Source organism: Schistocerca piceifrons, chromosome 3 (assembly GCF_021461385.2).
Source record: "Schistocerca piceifrons isolate TAMUIC-IGC-003096 chromosome 3, iqSchPice1.1, whole genome shotgun sequence".
In the NCBI taxonomy this organism is placed as follows: Eukaryota; Metazoa; Arthropoda; class Insecta; order Orthoptera; family Acrididae; genus Schistocerca; species Schistocerca piceifrons.
This window is the reverse complement of record NC_060140.1, coordinates 947,380,038-947,397,675: the sequence shown is the minus strand read 5'-3', so window position 1 is coordinate 947,397,675 and position 17,638 is coordinate 947,380,038. Positions and strand designations below refer to the sequence as shown.

General features: G+C 41.8%; 1 protein-coding gene across 1 annotated transcript in view; it reads right to left on the bottom strand.

The window, feature by feature from the left end:
* Positions 1 to 17,638, bottom strand: part of LOC124789250 (polyglutamylase complex subunit TTLL1-like) — a 208,769-nt gene that overhangs the window by 63,589 nt on the left and 127,542 nt on the right. Inside the window, exon 8 of the mRNA XM_047256545.1 lies at positions 2,720 to 2,915. Within this exon, the coding sequence (XP_047112501.1) occupies positions 2,720 to 2,915 (196 nt within the window). The remainder of the gene's footprint in view (positions 1 to 2,719; positions 2,916 to 17,638) is intronic.

Genomic DNA, 17,638 nt, shown 5'->3' with positions numbered 1-17,638 from the left:
ATACTGGTGACGCAAACCACAACTGATTTTGCTCTAGACGACTACCACCTAAAATAGAAAAGGTCGCTGGGAGAGAGGAGTTGCACCTTACCAAAGTATGCACTCAAGAATGGACTAGATAACAATATAATACAATGCCGTGTATCATCCAAAAACAGAGATTTCATTTGCCACGCAGAACACAGTCAATCCGAAACAGAATTAGAACTCAACATGGGAGATGCGCATATTTTTTACAAGAACTGTACGACTGATTGCTGCTCTCCATAATTTGTAAAAAATACTTTAGTTCTCGACAAATATTTCGCAAAGACGTGTTCTGCACATATTGCATTTACGCAAATTCCATTCACATCACTTATCGTTGACATCAAGAACTACATGAGGAAGACTTTTAAAACGGCTTGAACATTTGCAGTTGGATACGACAACAACTAGGAGCCTATGATGATTTTATTTCACAGATAATTTTCTCTGATGAATGAACTTTTACCAATCGCAGCCAATTGAATCGGCATAATACGCGTTATTGGCAAGTAAAGAATCCCCATTGGATAAAGCAAACTGAGCGTCATATGTGAAAGAAATTACATCAAAAATGTGCACAAAGCAATTGCGTTCCGGGGTCTTTTTTGCTATAAAACCGGTTTCTTATTGAAGATGTTAGAACGATAGCCTGGTCGTACATAAAGCACACCAGAGGCAAGACACAATCAATACCTTCAATGTGCGACAAAAACGGTGAAGTCACTGATGACAATGCCACTTAAGCAGAGTTATTAAACACGGTTTTCCGAAACTCCTTCACCAAAGAAGACGAAGTAAATATTCCTGAATTCCAATCAAGAACAAATGCCAAATTGAGAAACATAGAAGTAGATATCCTCGGTGTAACAAAGCAGCTGGAATCACTTAATAAAGGCAAGGCCAGATTGTATACCAGTCAGGTACCTCTCAGAGTATGCTGATAAAATAGCTCCATATTTAGCAATTATATACAACCACTCGCTTACAGAAAGATACGTACCTAAAGACTGGAAAATTGCTCAAGTCACACAAATACCCAAAAAGGGAACTACAGGCCTATATCACTAACGTCGATTTGCAGTAGGGTTTTAGAACATACACTGTATTCGAACATTATGAAGTACCGCGAAAAAAAAAACGATTTATTGACATATAGTCAGGACGGATTCAGAAAATATCGTTCTTGTCAAACACAACTAGCTCTCTACACTCATGAAGTAATAAGTGCTATCGACAAGGGATGTCAAATTGATACCATATTTTTAGATTTCCAGAAGGCTTTCGACACCGTTCCTCACAAGCGTCTTCCAATCAGACTGCGTGCCTATGGATTATCGCCTCAGTTGTGCGACTGGATTCATGATTTCCTGTGAGAATGGTCACAGTTCGTAGTAATAGACGGAAAGTCATCGAGTAAAACAGAAGTAATATCCGGCGTTCCCCAAGGAAGTGTTATAGGCCGTCTATTGTTCCTGATCTATATTAACGACTTTGGAGACAATCTGAGTAGCCGTCTTAGATTGTTTGCAGATGATGCTGTCATTTACCGTCTTGTAAAGTCATCAGATGATCAAAACGACTTGCAAAATGATTTAGATAAGATATCTGTACGGTGCGAAAAGTGGCAATTGACCCTGAATAAAGAAAAGTGCGAAGTTATTCACATGAGTACTAAAAGAAATCAGCTAAATTTCGATTACACGATAAGTCACACAAATCTGAAGGCTGTACATTCATCTAAATGCTTAGGGATTACAGTTACAAATAACCTAAATTGAAACGATCACATAAATAATATTGTGGGTAGATCAAACCAAAGACTGCGATTTATTGGCAGAACACTTAGAAGTTGCAACAGGTCTACCAAAGAGACTGCTTTCACTACGCTAGTCCGCCCTATTCTGGAGTACTGCTGTGCGGTGTGGGATCCGCATCAGGTGGGACTGACGGATGACATCGAAAAAGTACAAAGAAGGGCAGCTCGTTTTGTATTATCGCGAAACAGGGAGGTAGTGTCACAGACATGATGCGCGAATTGGAGTGGCAATCATTAAAACAAAGGCGTTTTTCGTTGCGACGGGATCTTCTCATGAAATTTCAATCATCAGTTTTCTCCTCCGATTGCGAAAACATTCTATTGGCACCCACCTATATAGGGAGGAATGATCATCACGATAAAATAAGAGAAATCAGGGCTCCCACGGAAAAATTTAAGTGTTCGTTTTTCCCGCGTGCCGTTCGAGAGTGGAACGGTGGAAAGACAGCATGAAGGTGGTTCGTTGAACCCTCTGCCAGGCACTTTATTGTGAATAGCAGAGTAATCACGTGGATGTAGAAATATTAACATTCTTAAACAGTTTTTAACGCAATTTGATTTTTGCCGATTACAGCGTTATCTATAACGCACTGAAAAAAAATTACTGCAGAAGTTACCCATTTTTCCGAGAGAATCCGAATCCTCAATAGAAAGTAGGCCCCCTCCCTCTCCCGCGCCTTGGGGGTGGGGCAGGGGGGTGGAGTTTGGTGTCATTGGAGGTCCCTCTTCGAGACAAACAATTTTTCTTTTTAATCTGATTTTCAGTTTTCCAAATAATACCAAAACAGTTTCAAATGCCTCATCGTGTATAGCTGTGTAAATATATAATGCAGGGTGCGTTTGTTGTTTTGTAATTGGGCAGAAGTTTCACAGTACCTCTAGTGCTTGCAGTTCGCCGTTGCCGATGTCTTTCTCCATCCCTGCACAGAGACTTCCGTTCAAGAGGACAGCACGTTCGCTCACTGGGACAGTTTGTGACGCAGGAGACTGGAGTCCCGTACCACAGCAACTGCTGTCATACTGGGTATCTGCTGACGTCACCTGGAGCAGGAAACCTGTTTCTGGATCGCAACTGTGAGGAAATAACACAAGTGATGAAATTCATGTCTAATGGGTGTATGAGTAACAAATGGACGAAGATGAGACGTATATAACTATCTGACAAGTCAAGAGGACGATAATTTATGAACACAAATGTTCTCATTTTGAGGCTGCTTATGCTGTAACCACAGATGGCTGTGAGCACCCGAGAAGAACCAGACTTCTTCGATAGCCCACCATATCCCGTTCGCGAAGAACATAAACAGATGACAGAGTGTAGAACATTGTCAGGATTCTTTCTTAACACAATACACATTCAAAACTGGAAGAACTTAATTCCCAGTAAATTCTTACTCTCAAAACAGATTTAACTGTGAAGTCATCTACACATAAATACTACAGGAAACATGAAGAATTCATTCACATATACGAGTTATACTGTACTTATTGCTATTGTTTCATCTGAAACAATTCACAAATGTTTACAATTTCCTGGAAAAGCGACATCACATTGCAACCACCCTTCTTGCCCCTAACCAAGGTAGAAGGGGTGTTGATACTTGATTGGTTTTATATCTACATCTACATCTACATGGATACTCTGCAAATCACATTTAAGTGCCTGGCAGAGGGTTCATTGAACCACCCTTCACAATTAATTCTCTATTATTCCAATCTCGTATAGCGCGCGGAAAGAATGAACACCTATATCTTTCCGTACGAGCTTTGATTTCCCTTATTTTATCTTTGTGATCGTTTCTCCCTAAGTAGGTCGGTGTCAGCAAAATATTTTCGCATTCGGAGGAGAAAGTTGGTGACTGGAATTTCGTGCTAAGATCCCGTCGCAACGGAAAACGCCTTTCTTTTAATGATGTCCAACCCAAATCCTTTATCATTTCTGTGACACTCTCTCCCATATTCGGCGATAATACAAAACGCGCTGCCTTTCTTTGAACCTTTTCGATGTACTCCGTCAGTCCTATCTGGTAAGGACCCCACACTGCGCAGCAGTATTCTAAAAGAGGACGAACAAGCGTGGTGTAGGCAGTCTCCTTAGTAGGTCTTACATTTTCTAAGTGTCCTGCCAATAAAACGCAGCCTTTGATTAGCCTTACCCACAATATTTTCTATGTGTTCTCTCCAATTTAAGTTGTTCGTAATTGTAATACGTAGGTATTTAGTTGAATTTACGGCTTTTAGATTAGACTGATTTATCACGTCACCGAAGTTTAACGACTTCCTTTTAGCACTCATGTCGATGGCCTCCTACTTTTCGTTATTTAGGGTCAACTGCCACTTTTCGCACCATTCAGATATTTTTTCTAAATCGTTTTTCACTTTGTTTTGATCTCCTGATGACTTTATTAGTCGATAAACGACAGCGTCATCTGCAAACAACCGAAGACGGCTGCTCAGATTGTCTCCCAAATCGTTTATATAGATAAGGAACAGCAAAGGTCCTATAACACTACCTTGGGGAACGCCTGAAATCACTTCTGTTTTACTCGATGACTTTCCGCCAATTACTACGAACTGTGACCTCTCTGACACGAAATCGCAAATCCAGTCACATAACTAAGACGATATTCCATAAGCGCACAATTTCACTACGAGCCGCTTGTGTGGTACAGAGTCCTAAGCCTTCCGGAAATCCAGGAATAAGGAATCGATCTGAAATCGCTTGTCAATAGCACTCAGCTCTGCGTGTGAATAAAGAGCTAGATGTGTTTCACAGGAACGATGTTTTCTAAACCCATGTTGACTGTGTGTCAATAGACCGTTTCCTTCGAGGTAATTCATAATGTTCGGACACAATATATGTTCTAAAATCTTGCTGCATATCATCGTTAACGATATGGGCCTGTAATTTAGTGGATTACTCCTACTAACTTTCTTGAATATTGGTGTGACCTGTGCAACTTTCCAGTCTTTGGGTCCGGATCTTTCGTCGAGCGAACGGTTGTATACGATTGTTAAGTATGGAGCTAATGCATCAGCATACTCGGAAAGGAACCTAATTGGTATACATTCTGGACCAGAAGACTTGCTTTTATTGAGTTGCTTGATTTGAGTTGATTCACTACTCCGAGGATATTTACTTCTACGTTACTCATGTTGGCAGCTGTTCTCGATTCGAATTGTGAAATATTTACTTCGTCTTCTTTTGTGGAGGCATTTCAGAGGGCTGTGTTTAGTAACTCTGCTTTGGCAGCACTGTCTTCGATAGTCTCTCCATTGCTATCGTGCAGAGAAGGCATTGATTGTTGCTTGCCGCTAACATACTTCACATACGACCAGAATCTCTTTGGATTTTCTATCATGTCAGCGGCGCAATTCCCACTACTTTTTACTTCTGCGTGACGATTAACGATCTGAAAATGTCCTATAGAGTGGTGTAGATAAGTTTGTCATCTACAACTACACATAATGTTACGTAGTACATCGAGTTAGTCAGGCTCCATCTCTTCCACAACCAAGTGCAGTTGAGGACAGAAAGGCCATGAGTGTATTTGAGGGAGGGTTAGTGGGGGGAGGGGGGGGAGGTGATGAAACGTTAGGCTGCAACACGAGAGCTCCAGCATCTATAAAACTAGCAGACCGTAAGACACTTTCCACGTCGTTATTACGATAATTAAGCTCCCAACATCACACAAATCTTCACCTAACATCACAAAGATTTGGAGAGCATAAATGCGTTGCAGATGCGGCAGTCATAATTGTTAACCAAAATCATTTACTTTCAATTATTACACTGCAGTTCGATCAGATCATTCTTACGTGAACAAACATCCTCAAATTTTGTGTTTGCCACTCATATACTCACACAGTGTGTTCCATTCACACCATCCTTCCAATGTTCTCTAAAAATGTACCTTCAGTGGTAAGGTTTTCATATGTTTTCTGCCATTGTAAATATTTCACCTTTACTGCACTGGGACAAAGAAGCATGAGCGCGCTGCACGAGTAGTAGATAAAATCCTTGACTCAGTGTTTAATGTAATCTATGGTGCACTTGATCGCCAGTCAATTGCACAGCGCTAGGGCATTCTTATTAGAGGCATTGTAGCGAGCAGTTGTGTTTTAAAGAAGTAGATCTGATATTTATGAGTCTTGGTGCAATTATGTGGGATAATTACGAAGGTGAAAACTCATTTGTAAAGATATTGTCTTGAGTATACGAAGGGAGAATATTTTTGGAGGAATAATTCAAGATAACCAATGCACGCGCAAGAAAGAAATGTTTGTTTGTCAGAACTATTAATTAAAGGAAAATCTTTGTCCTTTAAATAATTAATTATATTCATGAGAAGTGTTAATTCGATCTCCTTGCTTTCGTTATGTCACAAATTACGCAGTTGGTTTAAATGTCAGTAATTCTTGTAACGAAAGAATTTCGTAATTGTTAGTTACCTTACGTTGTACAATCTTTGTTAACAATAAGCAGAGTATAATTGTCAAGAAAGATTTTCTTTAAAGTAAAACCCTCCTGCATTATTCTTAGTAGAGTTTGAAATATTACGTCATGTGTGCATTACACCTTACGCCACACGCAGCTACAGATTGTTTCCGACACGCAAGGAAAAATTTAATGCTGAGTAGCTTATTTTTCTTTAACTGCTTCATTTGCTGATTTCACTTGGCTTTCGTGAACATCATTACACCAGACATATAATAGCGTGCTGAGCAAAAGGTAAGCTACTTTTCGTTCGGGTCAGATCTCACTTTGCATTGTTGTGAGCAAACGGTAGGTAGCCAGAATTATCAGGTGTTGTCTAAGTAAGCAGTTTAACTTACAGTGAACAGAGAAGGTAATCTTAAACAGATATTTTGTTCCGAGCTGAGCAGTATTTTATTTTGCGGTTATTTAAAGTTAGACATTGCACTTCATGTTACGTAACGTTCATAACGTACTTCAGTATTAGTTACAGGTCGATAGTTTCCACCGAGTACACAATTAGCTTCTTTTGGGATCTAATTAAATTCACTTTCGTTATTTAAAATGCAGCATTTTCTTTTGGGATTTACTTAGATTCACTTTCATTATTTCAAATTTAGCAATCCACCAAGGTAAAAGTTTTGTTTCACCACACGGTTCACAAGTCAGTACATGGCAACCCAACAGTTAGTATTTGTCAGCCGTTGAATAAAATATCTTAAGGACACATTAGACGAGGAGAAAGTTTTTGGAAAAGGATATTCAGTATTTCATATATAGATAAATTACATATAAAGCTTATACAATTAACGTTGAACCTCATATATTAATCTGCAAGAAACTGGAAGAATTTCATATTGAAAAATGATCCAAAAGAAGAATCGTTGAATAGAGTTCCCCAAACAAAATATCCTTTCCAGAAAGATTACTTAATGTTTTCCACCGATTCGACACTCCTATCCAAAAAATGTTTGTGATAAGAAACCTTAAGGACACATTGCACGAGGAAAAAGTTTTTGGAAAAGGATATTCAGTATTTAATATGTAGATAATTTATATATAAAGGTTATACAATTAACGTTGAACCTCATATATTAATCTGCGAGAAACTGGAAGAATTTCATATTGAAAATGTTCTAAAAGTAGAATCGTTGAATAGTGTTCTCAAAACCAAATATCCTTTTCAGAAAGGTTATTTAATATTTTCTACCGATTCGACACTACTATCCAAAAAGTGTTTATGGTGAGAACATTTTGACTACGCTTAAAAAGAGAAACAAATAAGAAACACAATATTTGGTAGCTACCTAGTTGCACGTTAAGACTCCTGTTCCTAACGATGGCGGTGGTGACCTATAGACACAAAGATTCGAAGAGACAAAGAAGGCGTATAGCAGCCATCTTGATTCATCACCACACATCCACCACCCACAACTCTCTTTGATTGGCCAGAACTGAGACCGAAGCGAGCAAACCCTACGCAATGGCGCGACGAATAGGATTAAGACCAGGGTCAGACGTCCCTAGAAGCCACGCAAGCAACGTTCACGGAATGATCCTCGAATCAGTCTTACACTATTCGCGTTAAATGCGCTGGTGATTTCTCTTCTTTGAGGTGTAGGTAGTTTGCAGTGCGCTGTACACGACTAAACAGACTTTTATTATGGAACAAGACGTCTCTGTGTCTCTTGCCGGCGGAAGAAAATTGCAGAAATACCAAGGGACACCGTGCCCTCCTATGTAAACATCCACTGTACAACAATGGCTCCAACACGCACCTAAGCATTGCCTCCTTAGCGAGCAGGATGCACCGTCTCGTTTTCGGCAGACTCTTGCACAGTGGGTGGTGTAGAACTGTTACCGGGAGGTTACGCGACTTTCCACCACTGGCATAAGCCACGGCAGTAAAGTGGTGTGTATGCGTTACAGTCGGCTGCCTGGAAAATGGTACGTGACACACTGAAAGGAAAAAGCTACCGTGTTCGGACGTGCACGTGACCACACAATGAATAAATTGCCCGATTTGTTTACTTATCTACGGTGACTGCGCAATGTGTCTCGAAGAAATGTTGTACTATTGGCAGCCATGTAACACGAGGTAGGAACAATAGTGGCAGAAAGATCCTAACCGACAGGCACCCGAGAAAGCGTGTCAGTGACAACGGGCTTGAATTGCAACATGAAATGCTGCTGTCGGTGAATGCAGGTCCGTCATAACAGGTCCGCGAGCGAGCACTGTGAACGGAACAGCATGCAATGAACACTGGGTCTGGTACCTCGCAAAAGGGCAGTGCTCACAGAGGCACAGAAAACGGCACGTGTTGTGCTCGTCAGTAACCGCAGAGACTGGACAGCAACTGACTGACAGCGATCTAAACTGGTGCTAGGGACAGAATTTCCCGTGGCGTTATTTTCAAATTTTCTGAAAATTACTTCAAGTAGATACACTCGTCGCTTTGACCAATGACGTCATTTTTTAGTAATAGACACTAATTTGTTTATTTTCAAGACATAAGTAATATATCGATTATCTTCAGTGGAGAAACATTACAATCGTAAGTAGAAATAAAAGAATGTGATATGAAGAGAAAGATACTGAGTATGCTTTTTGTCGTTGTGGTAATTCTAAATCATTTGTGTACATCTCTTGAATTACACCTTTGTTTGACAGTGAGTCGTTGTAATTGCTATTTCCTCAGCAATTGATTCTGAAACATCCCCTTAGAAAAATTATAAACGACAGTGCTGGTAAACCTCTTACGTTATTAGATTTTCAAACAGCTGAGCAAAACTGAACGTACTCAGACATTTCTCTCTTTACTTATTCTGATCAACAGTAAACTGACACACAATATTTTTTTAGCGGAACGCAGTCTGACTTTCAATAATCTCTACAAAAGAATGGCGCTGACTAACAATAACCTATACCTTTCGTGGATCACTTACCTCATAAAAATCTTCGTTACTCGAACTCCTGCAATATAGCGAGCGCCAGTACTGCCATCTAAATGAAAGATTCTAACTACGAAAGGCACTAACTACTGATAGGCATAGTTAGCAAATGAAAGATTTTGATGGAGAACAAACAATGTATTTACCTTAATAGGGTTCAAAAGTCATATATATATATCAATTCCACGACATCCGGTGTTACAAATTTCGTTTTTCTGACGGACACACGTCCAGATCGTCCACTCTCAAAACTACCATCTCACTCCCCACATCCACCACTGATGGCGGCTCACCTCCAACTGCACAGCGCTACGCGCTGTTCACATCCAACAGCCCAACACTACAATATCGAATTTTCCAACAATGCAATCCTAGCCACAGACTGCACACAGCACAGTCAGTGATGTTCATGCAGAGCGCTACGTGGCGTTACCAACATAGAAACCTAAACAGCCTACTTACAATTCGTATCTTCTACTATGTAAGTCGAATTAAATACAGGATATGAATGTTACGTTTGTCGCATTTTTCGCCTACGCTAGTGCTAGTATCCGTTCTTCAGTTGACCTATAAAGGTCAACTGAAGTTCAGAATACAAAAAATGAAATGAGCGTGTGGCATTGTTGGCCGGGAGCCCCCATCCAGGGAAGTCCGGCCGCCGAGTGCAAGTCTTATTTCAGTCGACCCCACATTGGGCGACTTGCATGCCGGTGATGAGGACTAAATGATAATGAGGACAACACAACACGCAGTCTACGAGCGGAGAAAATCTCCAATCCGGCCGGTGATCGAACCAGAGCCCGGTGCATGGGAGGCAAGCACGTTACCACCGAGCTCAGCAGGCGGACTTCAGAGTACAAATTTTACGTTCCTCGGTTTCTTCTCCTTCACTAGTCCTAGTAGCCTATTCTTTAGTTGGCCTATATAAGTCAGCTGAATTACGGGATACAGATTTTAAGTTTGTCGCTTTTTCTGCCTTCGCCAGTGCAACTATCCTATTCTTCAGAAGAATAGGTCAGCTGAAGAACAGGATACAAATTTTTCGTTCCTCGGTTTCTTCGCTTTCACTGTTCTAGTTGCCTATTCTTTAGTTGGCCTATCTAAGTCAGCTGAAGTACACGGTACAAACTTTACGTTTGTCTCTTTTTTTTCATCTTCACTGGTAGTGTTATAGTGTTCTTCAGCTGATGCTAGTACCAGCGAAGGCGAAAAAACCAACATACGTAAAATTTATAGTATATGTCAACTGAGGTACTTCATGCCAATGTTACGTATGTTGCTTTTTTTGCTTTCGCTAGCGCTAGTATCCTATCCTTTAGTTGCCATGTGTAGGTCAACTGAAGAATAGGGTACTAGGCTTTTCTACTGTGAAAAAAGTGATACGCGTAACATTACATTCGAAGTATGGATGTACGTGATGTATGTCCACTATCTGTTTTTTCTGTACTATAATCGTTTGTTTCTCAACATTCGTCTGTGCTTTTAAATCTCGTGACATGATTAGTCAAAGCCGACGGGTTGTATCCCATTCTTCAGTACTCCCATACACTGCTCAAAACAATCAGAGGGACAAGGATTTGATCGAGTGTATCACGTACGTAGTCCGTGATTAAGTTCCACTCACGGAAAAAAAATTGGCAACACCAAGGAGTTGTGCGACATTAATGAAAGTTGCTAAGCGTGTTGCTACGTTTGAAAGATGATGTCTGTTCAAAATTTCACGTCAGTCACATAAGAGTGGAGCTACTATGACGTTACAAATCAGGTTCGCTTTAAATACACGCTATAACAGTCGTCAGCGTTAGTTGCCTTTGAGATTGGACATGCTGTGTTGATGTTACCCAAGAATGCCTTTAAGGCGACAAAGACACCACTATCAACATTTCACTGAGTTTGTACGAGGTCTTGTAATAGGGCTACGAAAGCTGGATATTCCTTCTGCGATACTGCAGGAGATTTGGCAGGAATGTAGCCACTCCAACGGTAGTGAGGGTAACATACGGTCACACTGGATCTATACCTGGTGTTATGGTCTTGGGTAAGACTTCTTATTACAGCAGGTGCACTCTCGTGGTTGTCCCACACACCCCAACTGCAAATTTGTACGTCAGTCTGATGATTCGACTTGTGCTGCCATTCATGAACAGCAGTCCAGACGGTTTTTACCAACAGGATAACGCTGACCCACATACCGCTGTTGTAATCCAACATGCTCTACAGAATGTCGACGTATTGCCATCGCCTGCTTGATCACCAGATCTGTCCCCAATCGGGCACATATGGAACATCATCGATCATCAACTCCAGTGTCATCCACACACAACATTAACTGACTGACCGACCACGTGCAACAGGCATGGAAGTCCAGCCCACAAAATGACATCCGGCACCTGTTCAACACAATGCATACACGTCTGCACGCTTGCAGTCAACATTCTGGCGGATACACCTGTTATTAACGTACCAGCATATCACATTTGAAATGGCATATCTCTCGCTTACATTAACCTGCGTTATTGTTATGGTATTAACATATATGTTGCCTACAGAGTTCTCAGTTGAAATTCTCTTCTTTCCTAATAGCTTTTGTCACTTTCATTTCAAACTTTTCCTCTTTCATTATCCCATCCATTTCCAATATGCTAACTTGCTAAGCTAAACAATGTCATTCTCAATTATATTATTATTATTATTATTATTAATGCAAATTATTATTATTGTGATTGTTATGTAAAATTTTTTGGTTAAGAGAGGGCGCAAAGGCCTAATTTGGTCAGGCTATATAAACAATAAATAAATAAACGTCTTGAGGATTCTGCAGTGTGGCTTCTTCCCTTCTTGCGATTACATTTGGATGTTCTACTTTTAAGTCGCCTCGTACCCCAATGATACACTATGTGATCAAAAGTATCCGGACACACCCAAAAACATACGTTTTTCATATTAGCTGCATTTTGCTGCCAACTACTGCCAGGTACTTCGTATCAGCGACCTCAGTAGTCATGAGACATCGTGAGAGAGCAGAATGGGGCACTCTGTGGAACTCAAGGTCTTTTCCAACGTGGTCAGGTGCTTGGGTGTTACTTGTGTCATGCGTCTGTACACGAGATTTCCACACTCCTAAACATGCCTACGTCCACTGTTTCCGATGTGACAGTGAAGTGAAAACGTGAAGGGACACATACAGCACAAAAGCGTACAGGCCGACCTCGTCTGTTGACTGACAGAGACTGCCGACAGTTGAAGAGGGTCTTAATGTGTAACAGACAGACATCTGTCCAGACTGTCACACAGGAATTCCAAACTGCATCAGGATCCATTGCAAGCAGTTAGGCGGGAGGTGAGAAAACTTGGATTTCATGGTCGAGCGGCTGCTCATAAGCCACACATCACGCCGGTAAAAGCCAAATGACGCCTCACTTGGTGTAAGGAGCATAAACATTGGACGATTGAACAGTGGAAAAACGTTGTGTGGAGTGACGAATCGCGGTACACAATATGGCGATCGGATAGCAGGGTGTGGCTATGGCGAGTGCCCGGTGAACGTCATCTGCCAGCGTGTGTAGTGCCGACAGTAAAATTCGGAGGCGGTGCTGTTATGGTGTGGTCGTGCTCCTGCTCTGATGTTTTAAGCACCTTCTTGCTTCCCACTGTTGAAGAGCAATTCGGGGATAGCGATTGCTTCTTGAACACAATCGAGTACCGGTTCATAATGCACGGCCTGTGGCGGAGTGGTTACACGAAAACAACATCTCGGTAATGGACTGGCCTGCACAGAGTCCTGATCTGAATCCTATAGAACACCTTTGGGACGTTTTGGAACTTCGTATCAGGCCTCACCGACCGACATCGATACCTCTCCTCAGTGCAGCAGTCCGTGAAGAATGGGCTGCCATTCCCCAAGAAACCTTCCAGCACCTGACTGAATATACGCCTGCGAGAGTGGAAGCTGTCATCAAGGCTAATGGTGGGCTAACACCATATTGAATTCCAGCATTACAGATGGAGAGCGCCACGAACTTGTAGGTCATTTTCAGCCAGGTGTCCAGATACTTTTGATCACATAGTGTAAATATGTTTTCTAGACAAATGTAGCCCCAAAAATGTTCAAATTTGTGTGAAATCGTATGGGACTTAACTGCTAAGGTCATCAGTCGCTAAGCTTACACACTACTTAACCTACGCTATCCTAAGGTCAAACACACACACCCATGCCCGAGGGAGGACTCGAACTTCCGCCAGGACCAGCCGCACAGTCCATGTCTGTAGCGCCCTAGACCGCTCGGCTAATCCCGCGCGGCAAATGTAGCCCCGAATTTCATTGCTCTCCACTAATTATTTTTTGCTGTTGTGATTTTTTCCGTCAGTGTATACACCGTAACTCTTATTCTTCCAACACATTTTAATAATGAGAACAACCCTCCACGATACATTTGAAAGCCATGGCTTAGTGGCGGTATTCAAATGTATCGTGCTGTGCCTAAGAGTTAAACAGACGAGAAACGTCTCACTCTGCCATCTAACCTTTGTAAGTATCGTTTGCGTCTCTATACTCGTTGTGTGCGTTTCGTCAGTCAACATGAGGCATCTGACTGAGGCAGAACGTGTTCAGGCAATTACATTACTGCAGGAAGGTTGGATCAGTCGTGCAGTGTATACAGAGCTTAATGTTGTTGGGAGGGTTTGAAAGCGATTTCGTGAAACTATTGCATACACAACAAAGCCGGAGCAAGACGACCGAAATGTGGTTAATTATTCTCTCCGCCGGCGCACTGCGGCGGCCTGGGATCTATAAAATGGTCCAAGAGCGACAGCTGGTTGTATTGTCAGTGGCCAAACAATAGGGACCACACTCCGAGATGCCCGTTTAAGACCAAGAAGGCCTCATCACGCCCCTCGCTTAACTGCTCTACACGTGAGAGATCGACTTCGATTTGTTGAAGAACATAGGCAATGGCAGGTGCGGCACTGGCGCAGTGTATTGTTTGTAGACGAGTCCCACTTTCGTTTAACACTGTGCAATGTGTGTACCGTCGTCGTAGTGAACGCTACAGCACACGAGGAAATGGACAGATTTGGCTATGGCTCAGTCATGGTGAGGGGTGCCATAATAACTCCAAACAATTCTGTCTCTGAATCACTAACAAAAAAAAAAGAAAAAATGGAGCTGAAGTGGAGCCCTATGGGACACCAATGACTCGGTACACATGGTTCTGACACGTGAATCTGGAGTTCATTCCTTTCCCTGCTCTTTGTTTCTGTTATGTGAGAGTTATATCCTAAATACGATTTAATCGAGTCATTTGACAAGTCTTTTACGCCATATAGTTCAAGTTTCGTCAGAAGTGCAGAATGATCAGTCACATCAGAAAAAGCTTCTGGTAAATCTATAAATAATCTTGAGAGTTTGTCTCATTGTCCGTTGCATTTAAGACACGGTTTATCAGGTTGAAAGTAATGTTTCAGTTAACCACTGTGAACTGAAGCCACGTTCACATCCAGAAATAATATTATTTTGTTGAAGAATGCAGTCAGCTTCGAAAGGAACACTCGTAAATAAATTGTGAGAAACTTCACACTAGTGACATAGTGAGCAGGAGACAATGATGTTCGAGGTTATTGTAATCTGTGGAAGATGTAGAAACTAGTAGCCTAAATGAGTTGGTGTGAAAAAAACCTATGAAAAGAGTGCATCAGATTTTCAATAAAATATTATCATCTCAGTACCGAATAAGCGGAGTGCGGATAAATGTAACGACTATTGGACGATTGGACTGACTACATACGCTTGTATACTCCTGCCACCGTAATACGGAGGAATAGGAAAAAAAAATGAAGATATGCTGCACACATATGAGGTTAATAAATGCAGAAGAAAAACTTCAAAGAGTCGAAATCACTAGTAAAGCATTTACTTAGATAACCGGTTTCGTTAAGATTACATTAGAATCCTCGTATCTGCAATGGATAGAACCAAGTTGACAGGGTAACAGGTCTACAAGTTAAGTACAACAATGCACAAAATTAATTGTCCACAGACTTGGAAAAGTAATACCCCTTACTCCCTTCAAATTCACATAATCACCTCCGTCTGTGCTATACATCGTAGCACATTACGATTACGCATGTGGAGATCACGAAAATCACTGGATAACGGGATGCAAACTTTAAAATAAACAATACATACAAACACTGGGATAGCGCGCCGAATACAAATGCTGCTCACACAGCAGCTGACTACAGATTGAGGTATAGAGTAAACACAACCAATATTCCATAAGCGCACCAGGTAACAATAATGTAGTACAATCTGGAATTGTATTTGTGTACAGCAAAACCCTGAATATACGGTACCAAGTAACTGTTATTATGTTAACTGGCAGAAATAACTTTCAAAAAAACCCAAACGTTATTTGTATAGAAAGCATAACCTAAATCAGGAACCATAGTGATCTTAAAACAACAGATTTTTGTACAATGTTTTAGGGAATTCTTGAAGGACTCCATTCTATTAACATATACAATTGGTTTCTATAATCAAATTATGATATAATCCAGTAACTACGGTTTATATACGAGCACGTACATATCCTGTGAACAGTCAGTGATATGTTACCAATTGTCCATCACAATGGAAGGTTACAGATCGATATTAACAACAAAGCCATCTATACTGTCACCGTAAGTACGCAGTTCCTTTCTGGATCCAAATCGTCATTCAAATGAGTACTCATTGTGAGACATAAGCATGTTCGATTTTCTTGACACAGAACAAGCACCCAGCGCTAGCACCTTGAAAATCTCTTCGGGTTTGCTGCCGGATCCTAACATCAACTCGATTCAGTATTTCGGCGATCCAACTGTTCGCCATCTTCAGGAGAACGCTGTTTCTGCTGATGAGTCCCGCTGAGAACTGATGCCAGGCTGCAAATCGACGTCCTATGTAGGCCTCCGTACCGTACACGGTGAAAGCGCTGCCCATCACAGTTGCTGCCCTCCAAGACTTGGTAGGTGGCGCGGCCCTCGGTAGAGCACCGCCGGCAACCATACATCCCACTCACAGACGATTTTTGAGCACTCGGGCTGGCCGCACCGAAGATCGTTCAGTTTTGATGCGGGATAGTACAGGATTCCACGTCCTGCTAAGACGAAACTCACTGTCTCTATTAATTAAATTATCCGCCAACCTAATTTCAATTGGCTCTTTATAGACGCTGTTTCAAAAACTAGAAGTGTTGCCGACAATAATAGTTTCGTCAAATTTTATACCATGTCCTGCTACCGCCGATTTTTCCGGCTGTTGTAGCCTCGCATGATGGTGATGCTCCACGCATCTGTCATTAACTGTGCGAATCGAACGGCCGATGTAAGCGTTCCCACGTTGACACGAAATGTTGTATATACCAAGCTTCCTAAGCCCCACATCATTTTTCATCATCATTTCATCATCATTGACTCGCAAGTCGCCGAAGCGGCGTCAACTAAAAAGGACTTGCAATACGGCGGCCGAACTTCCCCGCATTTGGCCTCCCGGCCAACAATGCCATACGATCATTTCATTTCATCTCTCACAGAGCCGAGTAGTGCCCCAACCTTGGAAGGCGGACAGAACACACTCTTCATGTTAAAACTCCTTAGAATTCTTCCAGTCTTAATAGCTATGCCCCCATCGTAAGGAATAAAGGCCACCGATCTACGCTCCTCTTCTTGGATCTTCGGTGATGGTCGAAACTCCTTAGCCCGAAGAACTACTTTCTTAAAAACGCCCATCAAATCCCCAAGTTCTTGGGTTAAAGCGTTCGCGTCGGAAATGGACGGAAAGGGACGGAAAAGGACGCCATTGCGTTGGTATGGCGGATGACAAATCTTATAACGCAGGTATTGATCTGTCTGCGTCGGCTTTCGATAAACACTGTCTCCCAGAGTGCCACATGGTTTTTTGTAAACCATAACTTCCAAGAACGGAAGCATCCCATCGCTTTCAACCTCCATGGTAAATTTAATGCTCAGATGAAGACAGTTGAAGTGGTCCAAAAATCTGTTGATAGCATCACACCCATGTGGCCACATAGCTCCAGAAAAAAGTTGGTTGCAAAGCCGAAGTCTTCGGCGCCATATCCTCGAAGTCCTACAAAAATAAGTTGGCGACTTTGGTTGATAAGCGACCACCCGTAGCCACTCCGTCATTCCGTTCAAAAATATTGTCGCTGTGCACATGGGTTTTCAACAGATTTTTGGGCACATAAACTGTCGTGACCCCAGCTTTAAATTTACCGTGGAGGTTGAAAGTGATGGGGTGATTCCAATCTTGGACGTTGTGTTTTACAAAAGACCAGGTGGCACTCTGCGACACAGTGTTTATCGAA